The 18397-nt window shown below is 33.6% G+C and overlaps 1 protein-coding gene and 1 long non-coding RNA gene across 16 annotated transcripts in view; one reads left to right on the forward strand and one right to left on the reverse strand.

Annotated features, from left to right (window-relative positions):
* The window catches only part of LRRC9 (leucine rich repeat containing 9), a 119256-nt gene that overhangs the window by 99243 nt on the left and 1616 nt on the right, over positions 1 to 18397 (forward strand). For 4 of the 8 annotated variants that reach the window (XM_058739210.1, XM_058739207.1, XM_058739205.1 and 1 more), the window contains 3 exons: positions 5338 to 5478; positions 10332 to 10476; positions 11906 to 12074. In XM_058739210.1, coding sequence (XP_058595193.1) covers positions 5338 to 5478; positions 10332 to 10476; positions 11906 to 12074 — 455 coding nt within the window. Of the gene's footprint in view, positions 1 to 4586; positions 4717 to 5337; positions 5479 to 5772; positions 5923 to 10331; positions 10492 to 11905; positions 12075 to 12914; positions 14480 to 18397 lie in introns of those variants that run through there. The other 4 variants (XM_058739206.1, XR_009264501.1, XM_058739209.1 and 1 more) reach the window with 4 other exon arrangements.
* Positions 1 to 18397, reverse strand: part of LOC131517299 (uncharacterized) — a 100139-nt gene that overhangs the window by 63315 nt on the left and 18427 nt on the right. For 7 of the 8 annotated variants that reach the window (XR_009264505.1, XR_009264503.1, XR_009264502.1 and 4 more), the window contains one exon: positions 10061 to 10121. This is a non-coding gene — a long non-coding RNA (uncharacterized LOC131517299). Of the gene's footprint in view, positions 1 to 6838; positions 8146 to 10060; positions 10122 to 18397 lie in introns of those variants that run through there. The other variant, XR_009264506.1, reaches the window with a different exon arrangement.

Consider the following 18397-nt stretch of genomic DNA (forward strand, 5'->3'; position numbering starts at 1 on the left):
TGACATCTTTATCCATTCATCAATTGATAAGTCAATTGATGGCTGTTTCCATAATTTGACTATTGTACATGATGCTGCTGCAAACATCAGGATGCATATATCCCTTTGAATTAGTGTTTCTGTATTCTTTAGGTAAATATCCAGTGGTGTGATTGCTGGATCATCAGGTACTTCTATTTTTAACTTTTTGAGGAAACTCCATACTGTTTTCCAGAGTGGCTGCATCAGTTTGCATTCCCAGCAACAGTGCAAGAGGGTTCCCCTTTCTCCACATCCTCACCAACATCTGTTGTTTCCTGTGTTGTTGATTTTAGCTACTATGACAGGTTTTGATTTGCATGTCCCTGATGATGAGTGATATTCAGCATCTTTTCATGTGCCTGTTGGCCATCTATATGTCTTCTCTGGAAAAATGTCTTTTGTGTCTTCTGCACATTTTAATTAGATTATTTTGTTTTGGGGTGTTGAGTTTTACACGTTCTCTATATATTTTGGATACTAACCCTTTATTGGATATGTCATTTGCAAATATCTTCTCCCTTCAGTAGGTTCTCTTTTAGCTTTATTGGTTGTTTCCTTTGCTGTGCAGAAGCTTTTCATTTTGGTGTAGTCCCATTAGTCTATTTTTGCTTTTGTTTCCTTTGCCTCAAGAGACATATCTAAAAAGAAGTTGCTATGGCCAATGTCAAATAAATTACTGCCCTGTGTTCTCTTCTAGGATTCTTATTGTTTCAGATCTCACATTTAAGTTTTTAATCCATTTTGAATTTATTTTTGTGTATGGTGTAAGAAAGTGGTCCAGTTCCATTCTTTTGCATGTAGCTGTCAAGTTTTCCCAAACCATTTGTTAAAAAGACTGTCTTTTTCCATGGGATATTCTTTCCTGCTTTGTTGTAGATTAATTAACCACATTATTGTGAGTTCATTTCTAGGTTTTCTGTTCTGTTCCATTGATCTGTCTATTTTTATGCTGATACCATACTGTTTTGATTAATACAGCTTTGTAATATAACTTGAAGTCCACAATTGTGATCCCTCCAGCTTTGCTTTTATTTTTCAAGATTTCTTGAGCCTTTAAATGTCTTTTGTGGTTCCATACAAATTTTAGGATTGTTTGTTCTAGCTCTGTAAAAAAAATGCTGTTGGTATTTTGATACGACTTGCATTAAAACATATATTGCTTTGGTTATTATAGACATTATAACAAGACACAAAGAAGGGCACTATATAATAATAAAGGGGATAATCCAATAAGAAGATATAACAATTGTAAATATTTATGCATCCAACATGGGAGGACTCAATTACATAAAACAATTAATAACAAACATAAAGGGACTAGCTGATAATAATACAATAATAGTAGGGGACTTTAACATCCCAGTTACATCAATGGACATGATCATCTAAACAGAAAATCAACAAGGAAACAATGGTTTTGAATAATAACACACTGGACTTGATGAACTTAACAGATATATCCAGAACATTCCACCTTAAAACAGCAGAATACAGATTCTTTTCAAGTGCACCTGGAACATTCTCCAGAACAGATCACATATTAGGCCACAAAACAGGCTTCACCAAATTCAGGAAGATCAAAATTATACCATGCACCTTTTCTGACCACAACATTATGAAACTAGAAGTCAACCACAAGAAAAAAATCTGGATAGACCACAAATAAATAGAAGTTAAATAACATGCTACTAAACAATGAGTGGGTCAACCAGAAAATAAAAAAAATAAATTTAAAAAATACATGGAAACAAATGAAAATGACACATAACAGTCCAAAATCTTTGGGATGCAGCAAAAGTGGTTCTAAGAGGGAAGTAGATAGCAACGTAGGTCTACCTTAAGAAGCAAGAAAAAAGAATCTCAAATAAACAACTTAACCTTAAACTGAAGGAGCTACAAAAAGAACAACAAATGAAGCTCAAAGCCAGCAGAAGGAAGGAAAAAATAAAGTTTAGAATAAAAGATATAGAAACTAAAAAAATAATAGAACATATCGATGAAACCAGGAGGTAGTTCTTTGAAAAAATTAATAAAATTGATAAACCTCTAGTCGGACTCATCAAAAAGAAAAAAGAAAGGACCCAAATAAATAAAGTCACAGATGAGAGAGGAGAAATGACAACAAACACCACAGAAATATAATTATAAGACAATATTATGAAAAATTGTATGCCAAGAAATTGGACAACCTAGAAGAAATGAATAAATTTCTAGAAACATATTAATTACCAAAAGTGAAACAGGAAGAAATAGAAAATTTGGACAGACCAATAACCAGCAAAGACATTGAGTCAGTAATCAAAAAACTTCAACAAAAGTCCAGGATCAGATGGCTTCACAGGTGAATTCTACCAAACATTTAAAGAAGAGTTAGTACCCATTCTTCTCAAACTATACCAAAAAATACAAAAGAAAAGAAAACTTCTAAATTTATTCTTTGAGGTTAGCATTACCCTGACCAGATATCAAAACCAGATAAAGACGCCAAACACAAAAAAGAACTACACTCCAATATCTCTGATAAACAGAGATAAACATAGATGCAAATATCCTCAACAAAGTACTAGCAAACCAAATCCAACAATACATTAAAAAAAATAATTCACCATCAAGTGAGATTCATTCCTGGGTTGCAAGGATGGTTTAATACTTGCAAATACATCACATTAATAAAAGAAAGGATAAGAACCATCTGATCATTTCAATAGATACAGAAAAAGTATTTGACAAAGTACATCCATTCATGATAAAAAACCCGACACAAAGTAGGTTTAGAGGTAACATACCTCAATGTAATAAAGGCCATCTATGAAAAACCCACACCCAATATCATCCTCAATGGGGAAATACTGAGAGCTTTTCCTCTACGGTCAGGAACAAGACAGGAATGTCCACTTTCACCACTGTTATTTAACACAGTACTAGATTTCCTAGCCACAGCAATCAGATAACAAAAAGAAATGAGGAATCCAGATCAGCAAGGAAGAAGTAAAACTTTCACTATTTGCTGATGACATCATACTCCATATAGAAAACCTGAAAAACTCCACCAAAAAACTGCTAGAACTGTGAAATGAATTCAGGAAAGTTGCAGGGTACAAAATCAATATACAGAAATCTGTTGCATTTCTATACACCAATACTGAAGCAACACAAAGAGAAATTAAGGAATCTATCCCACTTAAAATTGCACCAAAAACAATAAGATGCCTAGGACTAAACCTAACCAAAGAGATGAAACACCTGTACTCTAAAAACTATAAAACACTGATGAAAGAAATTAAAGATGACACAATGAAATGAAAAAAAAAAAATCCCATGCTCACAGATCAGAAGAAAAAATATTGTTAAAAGGGAATTTACTTTAAAAAAAATTCTTAAGTAGGATGTCTAGTTCATTTTTAGGTTTCAAAACACTGCTTAGCAGCATATTAAAAGTTTTGATATGTAGTATTTTTCCTGTTCTTTATTTCTTTTTTTTTTTTATTTAAATTTTTTTTTTAACGTTTATTTATTTTTGAGACAGAGAGAGAGACAGAGCATGAACGGGGGAGGAGCAGAGAGAGAGGGAGACACAGAATCGGAAGCAGGCTCCAGGCTCTGGGCCATCAGCCCAGAGCCCGACGCGGGGCTCGAACTCACGGACCGCGAGATCGTGACCTGGCTGAAGTCGGACGCTTAACCGACTGCGCCACCCAGGCGCCCCTCCTGTTCTTTATTTCTTAAAATCTAGTCTCCAAAAGATTTCTTCTTTATTCCATGAATGATTGAGAGGTGTGTGTGTGTGTGTGTGTGTTGTGTCTGTGTGTGAATTTCAAACATATGAAGTGTTTTTTGTTATCTCTTTGTCATTTATTTCTGTTACTGTGTTTTGGTCAAAGGAGACAGTCTATACATTCTTTGGTATTTATAAGACTTTCTTTCTGGCCTATAATGTGGTTCATTTTTTAAACCTCTATTATATATATATACACTACATTAGAAAAAAATAGATTGTTGGCATGCCTGGGTGGTTCAGTCAGTTAAGTGTCCAACTCTTGTTTCAGCTCAGGTCTTGAGGGCGAGCCCTGCTTCGGGATCCACACTGGGCATAGAGCCTGCTTGAGATTCTCTCTCCTCCCTTTACCTTTCTCCTCCTCCCCCACTCACACTCTTTCTCTCTCTCTCTCAAAAAAAAAAAAATAATAATAATAATAAAATAGATTGTTTATTCATTCCCCTTTGATGGAAATTTGTCTCTTTTTGTCTCTTCTTCATGATCACAAGATGTGCTATATACTTTTTCTTTGCTGTCAGTCCCCCAAGAACACCCCCATATTCAGAGATTTGCTAAAAGAACTCAAGGGACTTAGCATATCATTGTACTCATGGCTAAAATTTATTAAATGACATAGTGAGGATTCACAGCCAGGTGATGAGGAAAAAAGACACAGGTGGAGTCTGGAGAATTGATAAGTAGGCTTCCTTATGCTCTTTCTCTCCCATGAGGGACAGAAGGGTCACATAGTACATACTCTTCACCCAGCAACAAAAATGCAGCAACATGTGTTTATGTTTCTACCCAGGAAATTCCACTACACTTAGCATTCAAGAATTTTGTTGGAAGTTGGTCACATATGTACCCAATGCCCATCACATACCAAAACTCCAGACTCCCAGAAGGAAAGCAAGTTGACCATAAAGCATATCATTTGGGTAAGCAGTCTAGGCACAGTGAACTACTTTTAATCACTTAAGGAATGGTGGGAACACTTCCAAAATCCAAGTACCAAAAACTAGTCAAGAGCTATCCTTGCAAGCAGACCTTTCTAAAGATAACAGTTTCAGGCCTACTATGTTAACTCTTCCTATATACCTTCTTATGTACACATGCAAATATTTTTCAGAGTAGGCTGACAAACTATGAAGGGATGGATTATACAATCCAACAGGTGTGTACTGAATTCAATTGGACAGTGCCTATGGGAAAATACCATATAAGTTTCAAAGTAATTACTCATAAATGAATTTTTATAGCATAATCCTATTCATGAGTTGAGATTGCCTGTAGTTAATGAACCATATTATATGCTCTAAAAAGAGACTACACGTCTAAATGGTAGTCTTGGTTAACAAAAAAGTTCTAATCTTCATTTAGTATAACAAGAAATTGAGAAATCTTTCAAAAAGGGAGCTCATATTTGTATCAGCTAACACTACAAATTAGCTATTATCTGTCATTTTTGGTGCCCAGGTTAAATTTCTTTCTCTATAAAGGTTAATCTTTGAAATAAAAGTTTTTTTAAGAAATACATTGTTATTTTTAACTTTATTCAGATTTGCAGAAAAACACTACATCGCCACATGCTCATATTTCGGCTGCCTAACTTACAGATGTTAGACGGAATTCCTGTGAATTCAGATGATAGGGCAAAAGCTGAATTTCAATTCTCTGAACTACAAGCAAAGAAAACTTCGGTAATACTTCTATTATTTATACTTTTCCTTTTAAAATATATCATTATTAACAAATTAAAACCAATTTACTGGGTAAATCTGGGCTATGATGTTCTGGTAGACTATTTTAGTATCTATTTTAGTGATTACTATCAAAAGCATCTTGATCTGGTGAATAGAGCATATACATACATGCAAATGCCAGGGAAGCTCCTTTTTCTAATAATGTAGTTTGATATAAAGAAAATTATTTAAAATCTTGGGGTGCCTGGATGGCTCAGTTGGTTAAGTGCCCAACTCTTGATTTCGGCTCAGGTCATGATCTCACGGTTTGTGACTTTAAGCCCACGTCGGACTTTGTGCTGCCAGCAAGAAGCCTGCTTCAGATCCTCTGTCTCCCTCTCTCTCTGCCCCTCCCTGCTTTCTCTCTCAAAAATAAATAAATATTAAAAATAAAATAAAATAAAATCTGTGTACCTCTTGCTCAATATGTGAGATAATGCTAGAAGGTAAGAAACTATAACATATCACTTCTATAAACAGAAACTAACAAACTCTTTCAGTTTAGCAGATAGGAAGGGAAGGAAGGAATTCTGACCTCAACACTCTGGACTATGTAGTTCATCTAACAAGGGAGATGTGTGCTTCTTTCTTGTCGGCCAGGATAATTGTGCCTTTTACCCATGAACGCTAAAAAGGTATCTGACCATGACATGAAAGAGTTTAGAGAGAGAAGCCACAAAGCATACCATTAGGAAATTCTGTCCTTGGCCACCAGAATTCTTCATGACCATCCTCCAAAGACTAAACTTAACCCAGAAAAGCTATAGTTTTTGAACAAAGAAGTAACCTTATTAGAGCTGTGCCTTTGCAAGATTTGAGAAAGAAGAGGCTGGAAGCAGGGAAACCAGTTAAGAGGCTTTTAGAGATTATGAAGACCTAGACTAGGGTGGGGCAGTTAAGAAGGTAAGTGAACCTCTAAAGTAAGTGAAAGCCAGAGAGCAAGGACATCAGTCAGTTAACAAATAACACTTTTGAAACTCATATTGAAAAGAAAAGATTACCATAGATGCTTTTACTTAATCAATGGATTACCCAGCACTCTCCATCCCTTCTGTAAAATAAATCGATTCCCAGAGCACACTGGAAGTTTGATACTAGAAGGCTCTTCTCCAGCCCACTTCTGCCTTCAGCAGATTTACACATTTATCAAGAGCTGGCTGTTTTGTCAAAAACGTATATGTCAGTTCTTTTATCTTAAAAAGCCAGATATGCTATAAATGCAAATTCTAAATTACTATTTGTATATTTCTATGATAACCAAAATAGGGTACTTTGGAAAATCTGGGTAAAGATCAATCACACACACACACACACACACAAATAGTGTCAAATAGGTTAGGAGGAAAATCTTGTAAAAAATGGGAGAAAATTATAGAAATTCAAACACAATATGTGGGAAAATTATTTTAAAAATTCTTGTGTTCAAATTTTCTCCACATGTCTTTAAATTCTTACTACTTTAAAGAAACCAAAACTGGAAGTTGTAGGCAAAACATTAAGGATAGCTTTATCTAAGAACAATGAGATAAAATACCAATCAAGGGACTCTTACAGAAAAGGCCTTAGCCATCACAAGATTCATGAGCGCATGTACATTTATGTTTTATGACTAAAAAATAGGGGTGCCTGGGTGGCTTAGTCAGTTAAGCATCTGACTCTTGATTTCAGCTCAGGTCATGATCTCATGGTTTGTGAATTCAAACCCTGCATCGGACTTTGTGCTGATGGTGGAGAGGCTGTTTGGGATTCTATCTCCCTCTTTCTCTGTCCCTCCCCTGCTTGCTCTCTCTCTCTCTCTCAAAATAAATAAAATTAACTTAAAAAAAAATTTTAAATAAATCTAAAAAATAAACATGAATTATATATACAATTCTTAGTTATTCCCTGATTTTTTTCATCAACCTTGACATTTTTTGGTTAACCAAGGAGCTTCTATTATAGGTCAAAGTAGTCACAGAGACTGCAAGACTTAAAGTTGTACAATGTTAATAAATATTATCTACATTAGGCAAAGGAAGTGGTTCATTTGTAGGTTATAGCTATAAAAATTCTAAAAATTATGCTTTGTGAAAAAAAAAATCTTAGCTACTAATTTGTATGACTTAACTAAGAAAGAGCACCATCTAATGTGATCTACTGAAATTACTGTCACAGGTCCTAGTCTTTCAAAAGAGAGCAAATAATCAAATAAAATTTAGGTCAGTGATCTAAGGCTCCTTTCCCCTGTCTATTTTATATTCCTGGAGCAAGTCATTTCTTACTTCCAGAAGTGGAAAACTAAAGGAAACTTGAGTTTCCCACTGCTGCTGTAATAAATTACTCAAATTTAGTGGCTTGAAACAACACAAATTTATTATCTTATAATTCTAGAGGTCAGAAGTCCAAAAACTGGTCTTACAGGGCTAAACACAGGCAGTTAGTCCTATATTTCTTCTGGAGCTCAAGGAGAGAATTTGTTCTTTGCCTTTTCAAACTTCTGGAAGTTATCTGCATTCCTTGGCTCACGGTCCTCTTCCAGCAATAGCATCACTTCCACTTCTGATTCCATCTGTACATCTTCTCTGTCTCTGACCCTCCTGACTCCCCTCCTTCTTATAAGGACTCTTGTGATTGTACTGAGACCACCTAGATAATCAAAGATCATTTCTTCACCTCAAAATCCAATGTAATTATGTCTGCAAAGTCCCTTTTGTCATGTAAGGTAATATATTCACAGGTTTTGGAAATTCAATGTGGACATCTTTTTTTTTTGGGGGGGGGGGCACTATTCTGCCTCCCATACCACATATGTGAGGGCTCCAGGTGAGAGAAGTATAAAAACTGTCACATTAAAATTTATAAATTGTATTTTAAGGTAATGTTGGCTAATTTGAAAAATTACATATAAATTCACCAAATTACATATAAAGAAATCACTTAGAGAAACTTTAAAGATCCTAATTTCCATATATATTTTTTTATTAGTTTCATGTAGCAGAGAAAATACACAAACTCAAATTTTAGTCGATAAGTATTTTACTAAAGGATTTGCTTCTTGGTTATTCTTTTCTATTTCTCATGTAGTGAACTCAGATTTTTCCCATTACTATATATGATATGATAATATGCCTTGAGTGAATCTAGACATGTATTCTTGCCATTTGAATCAGTGCCATATAAAAAAACTTAATTATTTTTCCACTTATTCTATATGTAAGCATTTTATTAAAAATTATTTTTTGATTTGTCTATACATGGTTAATAAAATAAGGGGGATATCCAAAGTCTTTATTTTAGAGAAATCCTTTTTTAGATCTTTAAAATTTTATAATGTTTATTTTTGAGAGAGAGACAGCACACACACACACACACACACACACACACACACACACGTGGGGGAGGGGCAGAGAGAGGAGACAGAATCCAAAGCAGATTCCAGGCTCTGAGCTGTCAGCACAGAGTCAGACACGGGGCTTGAACTCACAAATGGTGAGATTGAGACCTGAGCCAAAGTCGACACTTAACCGACCGAGCCACCCAGGCACCCGTATTTATTTATTTTTAATTAATCTCTACAGCCAATGTAGGGCCTGAACTCATGACCCCAAGATCAAGAGTCACATGCTCTTCCAACTGAGCCAGCCAAGTGCCCCAGAGAAATCTATTTTAAGATTCAGTAACAATGTTTATTTTCATGGCTAGAATAAAATTGAGCCATCATTTCTTTTAGCTATTCAGAAGACACAAAAACAATCCTTTTTCAAGTTTATCACTTTAGTCTAATTCATTTTTCTTTCAGTTACTGCTGTTCTTTCTTTTTTAAGAGCAAGTAAAGATAATTAACTCTAAAGTTGTCCTTTAAACCAAAACATTTTGGTCCTTTTGGTTTCAGAAGAAAATTTGACAACATTCTAGATTAGTGATGGGAAGAAACTCTAAAAAGGAATTAGTTAGGGAATTTGGGACTGAGCATCTTTAGTAAAAAGCCTGATACTTTAGTGCTCATTACAAAGCTGCATTCTTGTTGACACTTATTAAAACAGGGTAATTGGCCATTTTACACTAATGGCAAACACTTACATTTCTAAGTAAGTTGACTCATATATTCAGAATTCATATTTTTAAAAGTATAAACAAGGTCAGTCTTAAGACAGAGCAAGCATAAATTTCTAGGGAAACCAAGAGTCTCCAGCCTAAAATACTTGTCTCCTCTGTTTGCTGATTCCTGAAATTCTTTTAAAAGCCTCTTAATCCTCAACTAACTTAAAATGTAAACACCATTTAGAGAGTTAGCACATTCATTAAGTGATTGTTATAAGATGCTTTTCTTAGTCCCCATTTATTTACTTGTTTTTGAAAAACTAATTAACTGCAAGGCACCTGATGAGGTAATATGAGGATTATAAAGATGTTGAAGATATAACGCTTACTATCTAGAAATTCCTGCTCAGTAAAAAAGAAAAGAGAAGAGAAAAGAAAAGAAAAGAAGAGAAAAAAAAAAAAAAAGAAATGTTACAAAGGAGAAAAAGTTTAATTCTCATTTTCTTAATTCTACACTTACCTCATTGAGATCCTATGGAGAGAGGGAGATGCCGTCATACTAGTGATGAGTACAGTACAATCTGAAAAGACAGAACATAAGGTTCTGAGAGAGGTTAAGGGTTCAAAAGACTGTTTCAGTTTCTGCATCATACCAACTCAGTTTAGGCATATAACTCCTGACCTAAAAATTTTTAAATTATCAAGTGGGGCTTGCAGTAAGGACTAAATCTATTGATCTGAGTTTTGGAAATGAGACATTCATTCTTAACTGGTTTTATTTTATTATGTAGCTCATTCCTGTTACCAACTGTCCAATGGATGGTGGGTCATTTGGCCAAGTGAAAGCTCCTCCCATGAAGATAACAAATGTAATTCTGCCTAGTGGATTTAGCCATTACTTGGGATCTGACTTCACTTTAACTCCTGAAGCTGAAGGTATTTTGACAAAAAGTTTCAGAATGAATGTAAAAGCAAACAAACACTTCATTTGAAACAAAAATCTCACTTTGACTTCTAATACTACTTAAAATTGCATTTTTAAATTTACATTTCCTAAAATTGCATGTTTGTTCAAGTTTCATGTGGCCATTCTGACTTTAGAGTCTATAGTTTTGGGGAGTTTTGTTCAACTACTAATATTTTGTAACTAAACATTTGCTCGTAATGGGAACTTTGTGATACTTGCACAATTATTTTCTGAATTATGTATTTTCAAAGGCTTTGTTTTCATAGCGTATAACTGCTAAAACCAATTCTTTTGTACATCCTGCTAAAAGTAGAAATCAGAGGTTTAAAAATATCTGTGACAACAGATTCTTGGGGTACAAAGAGAAGATTGGATTTTATCCTTGAAACCACAAGTAAAGCATGCAGCTAATACTAGAGAAAAGTTTCAAGAGATACAGCTCGAAAGGAGGGAGTATATTAAAAGGACAGGGCATGGAAATGTATCCTTCTATTACATACCACATTTTAATTCAGGCTTAGATCAAACCTATTCCCTATTTCCATATCTTCACTGGCTCTCTTGTTGGTGAAAGTGGGGATAGCCACTCCTCTCAGGGCTCACCTTTTCCATTCCCTGTAACATTCCACTTTGCTTGGGACCACTGGTGGCAATAAAATTGAACATCATGAATTTATAAAATGATCTAAGAGCCTACCAAGAACAGTATATTGTTCTGTGTGATTATTTCAAGAAGAAACTCAGTTAAAAGAAACCCCAAATCATTTACTTTGTTAAGATGTTATTTTTTTAACTTATTTTTCATACTTCTACATACTAAATGGCTTTAAGATTTTAGTCACGGTGAGAATTTTTATGCTTCTGTCTGATAGATATAACTATTAGTAAAATAGGACATACTAAATTTTTAGCCTCCTTAACAGTACAATGTCCTCTTCGGGAATGGCATCAATATCTTTTTTTTTTTCCTGGCACTAGTTCAATCCTGAATTCATCTCCATAACGTCCTCAGATCTGTCTTCAAAATTTGTCTGTGACTATATTTGAGGTTTTTCTTGAAAAGTCTTATAATTTCTCTCCTATCTTCTGACTATGTGGCCCCGATTTTTATTTTGAAAAATTATGGTCACTTTGTCTGTACATTTATTACAGCACACAGCTCTAGATATTTATATTTTTAAAAATTACCTAGAAATAATCAAATAGATTCACTAACTCAGACATTTAAGCAGGATTGAGTGCTAGAAATATATTCCAATTCCATAATTTTATTTAAAATTTTAAATTCATGTTATGAAATATGTACAGGATACATTCAGCTCAAGGGCAGCCAAGCTTTATTACTTAATTCATTTCATTACTTACTGCTTCTCATTCTTTCACAATTCCTAATTTCAGACCAAAACAACAAGAATGCAGGGACTCTGACAAATAATCCTCGGAGCATCCATGCAGAAATAGCTTTTCGGCAACTCAGAGGAATAGATCCCTCTCCGCCTCTTTTATCACATCAGAATATGACATCTCCAACTACACAAATGTACCAGAGCAACCCAGATGAGGGAAGGTAAAACTATTCTGTGTTTTAACATCATTTCTCATCATTAAAAACAAAACTCCGCAAATTTGCTAGTCATGTATAAAAATAGAAAACATTATTGGATACTATTATTTATTTACTGAGAGCAGGGAGAAGCTGTCAGATAGCATAAGGCTTCTCCCACATTTACAAAACCTTTCCCAAAGTCCAGTATATTTACTTCATAATTCAAAAAGACTTAGAAATGGCTATCAAGGTAGAATAGTGCTCACCCGATGCTTACATGAGGGAACACTGAAATAAACACTTGTAATTATATTCTCTCTGAAGTCACTTCTCACTAAATGTGCAACATGATTCACTTACATTTTGAACAAGATAAATTCAACTCTGAAATCACGAAACACCAAGAATTTTGTTGATTCTTCAAACCTCTTCTTGTAGTTCTGATTTGCCTCTCCTCCAGTCTGGACCCTCTCCCTGGAGGCCAGCTCAGTGCCTAAGAACCTGCTAATTCTCATTAAGAATCCACTCTGTTCAACACCTGTCTGCCTAGATATCCAGTTATTACCTGTCCCCCAGCTTCTTTGGAGCCAAGCTCCAATTCATCTATTAGTGACCTACTCAACAGCAGATCTAGTGTAGGCCTGGCTCTTGATGTACTGACTTCCTTCCTATTATCAGTCCTCAGGATAACCTGATTTTTAAATGTCCAAAAATAGGATCATTTTCTCTACTGCACTGTCTTTTTGGAATTGAACACATATAAATTACAGAAATTATTTACTGCAGAATGACCTTAAAGTAGCTGATCCATTAGGAAAATAAGTCATATTATTTGACTTATAAATATCTTATTTCTGACAGAATTCCTGGCAGCCACTTTCCAAGATCAAATCGAATGTAACTGCCTAAAGAGAAATGAATATACACCAAGAAACCTATTTCTGTTTAGTAGTTGTACCAAAATTAGCAGACAGTGTTGGTGGAAATATAATATATAAGATAATCATGTTACTTATTTTACTGAAGCACTTCAGTTCCATATGATGATAATTTCTGTCACCCTGGTTGAATTTTACTTTAATATCACCTCTCTTAAACTTTCTTTATGATTATCTTAATTTTTCATTTGAATTTCTATATTAAAAAAATCATGAACCATTATATCCTACAATTTGAAAAGATAGAAGTAGCGTAAAACAAAGTCCAGAGAATCAAATATTTAGTGCTGATAGTGGAAGCATTTAGTTACAAACTCTTATTGTGGTCTGTCATATGAAGATACTAAGAAAAGGTAATTCTAGTAAATATGCATATTTTATTTGTTGAATATCTGTTCGTTTGAAGTTAACAAAAACTAAAGTATACATTTCTTACCAAACACAGCTATTACTAAAGCAAGTTGAGCTTTGCTCATTGAATTACAAACTAGTTTTTTAGGACTAAAATTGGGGAAAAGTACACTTAAGCCAGATCTGTCCTAAGAATTGTTTAGAGATGCAAATTATGGGCATCAGTAGTACTTCCTGAAGGTGGCTAATTGCAGGTGCAACCAGGCATTCGTGCTCTAGGAATAAAAAAGAACTATTTCAAATACAAAATGTGTTAATTGTACCCATAGTGTACAAGCAGTTTGAGGCTAAAAAGAACATATGTTCAAACTGAGTGGACACTTTTAAATTTGAGATCCTTAATAATTTATTTCACTGGAAATAATTTATCTAAAATTTTACACTGCATAGTACTAGGGCACATCACAAATAAATCAAATATGGTTTTGAATTTGATTGTTTTATTAGATACAGCTCTTTAAATTAATGACTAAATTGCCAATCATATTTTGATATAAATGGGCTCTACAATTCATGAATTATTCTACTAAAATTTTCCAAGTATTGGTTCAACACTGCATGTAGTTTTCATACTATTTTAGATGTTCCTTACATGAAAATAAATTTTTACTAAAATATTTGTATTTTTTAATCTACCTGGAAATAGGCTTAAAGATATTTTGGAAACTAATTCCAGTGTGTTTGCAACAATATTGTATCTTTTCTTCTTCAAATGCTATATATGCTTATGATTTAATCATGTAATGCTTAAAATTTCAAACCCAATACAGATTGATTTTATACTTTTTAATGTGTGGTTTTTAAACAACTGTTACTCTTAGCTGAAAATAAGAACCTTTGTTTAAAAAACAACTCTGCAGTTCTTATGATGTCCAGAAGATGTCTTTCTTGCCCTTTAGTTTTAACAACTGCTTCCCTTACAGTGTTTGGATGAGTGTCTGCTCTTCATTCTTTGTTACTAACTTGGCATCGCCAGCTTTTTTTCTTTGATGATAATGTATAAATCAAATACTGAATATGTGTTACTTTTATAATGAAAATTGCCTTTTCAAATAATAAATCTGGTGGGAAAAATAAGTGCAACTGGCTTTCACTAGACAAAAAGAATTTACAAGAATTAGAAAAGTATAAAGCAGGAAAACATAACTCATTATTCAGCATCCACTTAACATTTAGCATATTTTCTCCAACCATTTTTCCTATCCATTTGGAATATACTTGAGATGATCATTTGATTTTTATGTACTACACATTGTTAAATTTTGAGATATCATTTCTATTATAAATTTTTAATTACATCTGAATTTCCTGAAAGAAGTAAATGAATTTATAATACATAATTTGATATAACATTAAAAAATATTAACATGTATTTAGGCATTATTAGGCGACATACAGGAAATAGACACAGATCCAACCTTTAGAACATTTTAACATAAAATGTGATAGGGGCGCCTGGGTGGCTCAGTCGGTTAAGTGTCCATCTTCAGCTCAGGTCATGATCTCACAGTTCATAGGTTTAACCCCATGTTGGGCTCTGTGCTGACAGTTCAGAGCCTGGGGCCTGCTTCAGATTCTGTGTCTCCCTCTCTCTGTCTCCCTCTCCCTCCCCCCACTCACACGCGCGCACTCTCTCTCTCTCTCTCTCTCTCTCTCAATAAATAAAAATATTTTAAAAATGGGAAAATGTGATAAATTATTTCATATAAAAGCAATGAGGAAGATCATTACTAAGGTAATTTGCACAGTTCTGAATTTTTTTCTGCCATGATGGCAGATGACACTGACATGATATACAACATAATCCCCTGAAAATGCCTAGATAGGTTAAACTGTTGGTTATGTGCAGTTCATAAAATAATAGCTATAACTGCATCCCTTTCCTGTTCAACAAAACAAAAAAATGTAATTGAACATGAGAGATGTTTTTGTAGGAATGACTTTATTTTTGTAATGTTTTTTAATTTTTTTTTTATTACTTATTTTTGAGAGAGACAGAGCGGGAGTGGGAGAAGGGCAGAGAGAGAGAGAGGGAGACAAAGAATCAGATACAGGCTCCAGGCTCTGAGCTGCCAGCACAGAGCCTGATGCGGGGCTTGAACCCACGGACCACAAGATCATGACCTGAGCTGAGATGATGCCCAACTGATTGAACCACCCAGGCACTCCTAGGAGTGACTTTAAATCTGCCCTAAATTATTTAAGTAAGTAATTCACAAACTGAGCAATTTTAAGTTATAGTTACAAATTATTTGTAACATACCTCACAACTCATTACAACAAAACAGGCAAATAGTGCTTTAAATTTACAAACTACTAGCCCATATTTTACATAGTTTATCCTAATACCACTCTATGAAGTAGATAAGACATTTATTGTCTCCATTTATAAAGAAACTGGCTCAAGGAAAAGAGTAGATATCATACCAAATCCTAGGGTTTTTTTCCACTCCAAATTCATTACTTTTTCAATTACTACAAGTGAACTGACATTTAATTATTACTAATATGTAATCAGCAGTAGTAGAGCCCTAATGTATGTAAAAGCTATAAACTATTCATCCTCTTCCAGCTTAAGGAAAATGCATAATTTCCACAGTAAAATTAGTTCTTTGCCCCCAGCAAATGTCCTGACAGATTTATTTTGCATGCAGTCATATGCATGAATATAGACTTGTTTTAAATTAAAAAACATTTCCACAAACAACCTTGAAAACTAAAGTTAGGGCACTTTATAGGTTAGGAGCCTGTAACGCTGAACTGAATATAGATGATGTCAAAGTGATCTTCTGATTTCTGTATATGAAGATTGACCATAATAAAGTAATTATCCAATAAGAACTTTATTATTTACTTCTTTTTGTATTGTTCTAGACTTCTCTGATTGTTGACACAAAATTAACTATGGTCATGCACATATTTTTGCCTAGAATATTTAGTATGCACTGTGTGTATGTTTGCAGGCACTCATGACCAGTTTTAAAATAATTCTTGCATTTAAGTAACATGCCATTTCACTCTTTATTCATAATATTTCATACATTATAAAAACTGTTTAATGTTTTTAAACATTAGATCTTACTGTTTGTTAGTCATGCTATGGGCTCTTAGCTTCAATTAAATGTTACCTACATAAAAAGAAGTAAATTATTTACAGTTCTATAAGAGTAGAAGCAAGCACTTACAGCCAAGTTCTGTTGGTTATTCAATGAATCTGATCAAATCAGTTCTTTTTATGAGAAAGAAACTGGCTGGGTTTTTTTTTATTCCTCTTACTATAATACTTAGAGCTTCTGGATGACCTCTAAGTGCTTAACTACTCTTCTTATTCATCTCTCTGCATTTACCTTCACAAATAAAATATTTTTAAGGACTTTTTTAAAGTAATCTCTACACCCAACGTGGGGCTCTAACTTACAACCCCAAGATCAAGAGTCACATACTCTACCCACTGATCCAGCCAGGCACCTCAGTTGAAATATTTTTAAAGAAAAAAGTATAAAAATTGCAATTTTAGCTCACAGCTGCCTTTTATTAGAACTAGGTCAGCAAGAAGCACACAGTTATTTTATTAGTAATATTTTATTTCTGGAAGTTTTTATCTTATAAGAATATGAATTATAATATTCTTTATTATTCTTTGTCTTTAATTTGTGAATAAAAATACTTTGTAAACTACTGAAAAGACATTTCTCAGACCAAATCTGTGCATTTTTTATCTTTAAATTTTGTTTTGGTGATGATTTTTCCTTATAATTAAGATAAAATGAATGATTTTATAGCCAAAACATGAAATGCTGTAACCTCAAAATAGAATAGTATATTCTAAGGAACTCAGACGTAGCTTTGAAAGTGGTAATTATCTGAAACCACATTATTTATCACTTATGTTTTATGTATTAGACCATACCTTAACTATATGGTCTCTTAAGTAAATCAAAGGCCAACTCATCAATATCATCATTTTCCATATAAAATACATGTGATTCTGAAATGCTAAGTTTAAAATTAGAATAGATATTTCCTTATATTGTATCATTTAAAATAAGAGTGTTCCCATAGGCTCTGAATAAAATTCTGTTAATTAACTTACAAATGTTTAAATATATTTAATACCAGCAGAGTTACATTTTTAAACATTACAAAGAGAAAAAAAGGTTAGTGATGATCTTCCTATTTTTGTAAACCATTTATGGTTACATCTATTTTTAAGTAACAGTATCTATATTTTAAATAGAAAAAAAATAAGATCATATGGTTTAAAAACTGTAGATTTTAATCAGGGATCTGCATGTTTTAGAACTTGCTTATTTTAAAACATTTTTTCTAGAAAATGTTTTAGATAACTTTAACAGTTTGGCTGTACTATTTGATCCATCTTTAATTATAACATAATGCCCCCTCTTTCCTCAAAATGTTCTGCCAGTATGTTTCTCAAAGAACAACCAAAAGAGACTAATCTATAAAAAAATATATCAATAACATTTTTAAGTTTCCAATTATTTCTTATTTCTTCCCATCAATTTGGCTGAGAACAGGTATTTACAAACACTGGTAGCCTACTTTCTTATGGTCTTTCTTTTTTTTTTATTTTTATTTTTTTATGAAGTGCTTTAAAAGAGTTCAATCAACCTTAATGGTGCATTTTTAGTTAAGGAAATAGAATGCGGAGAAGTCAATTTGAGCTCCCAGACGAACAAGTGTCTTGAGAAAGAATAGGCATAAATGGGTTTAGAAAACAGGGAGAGTAGGAGTAAAATGCAGTGAGCAGAGCACTCAGGGAAGCCAGATACAATGGAAAGAGTAAAATACTGCAGAGCTTTTTAAGCTACATACAATTGGAACAATGGACTTGATCCAGCCATCTATGTTAAACTGTTAAAAGGTGAAAAGCAAGCTGGAATTCTATAAAGAGTGTTGAGGAACAGTAGATTGAAGAGCTTTAAATCTAAAGAGAATGAATGCAGTCATTCAATAGGATGGAAATGAAGTCAA

The sequence above is a fragment of the Neofelis nebulosa genome, chromosome 7 (assembly GCF_028018385.1).
Source record: "Neofelis nebulosa isolate mNeoNeb1 chromosome 7, mNeoNeb1.pri, whole genome shotgun sequence".
NCBI classification, from domain to species: Eukaryota; Metazoa; Chordata; class Mammalia; order Carnivora; family Felidae; genus Neofelis; species Neofelis nebulosa.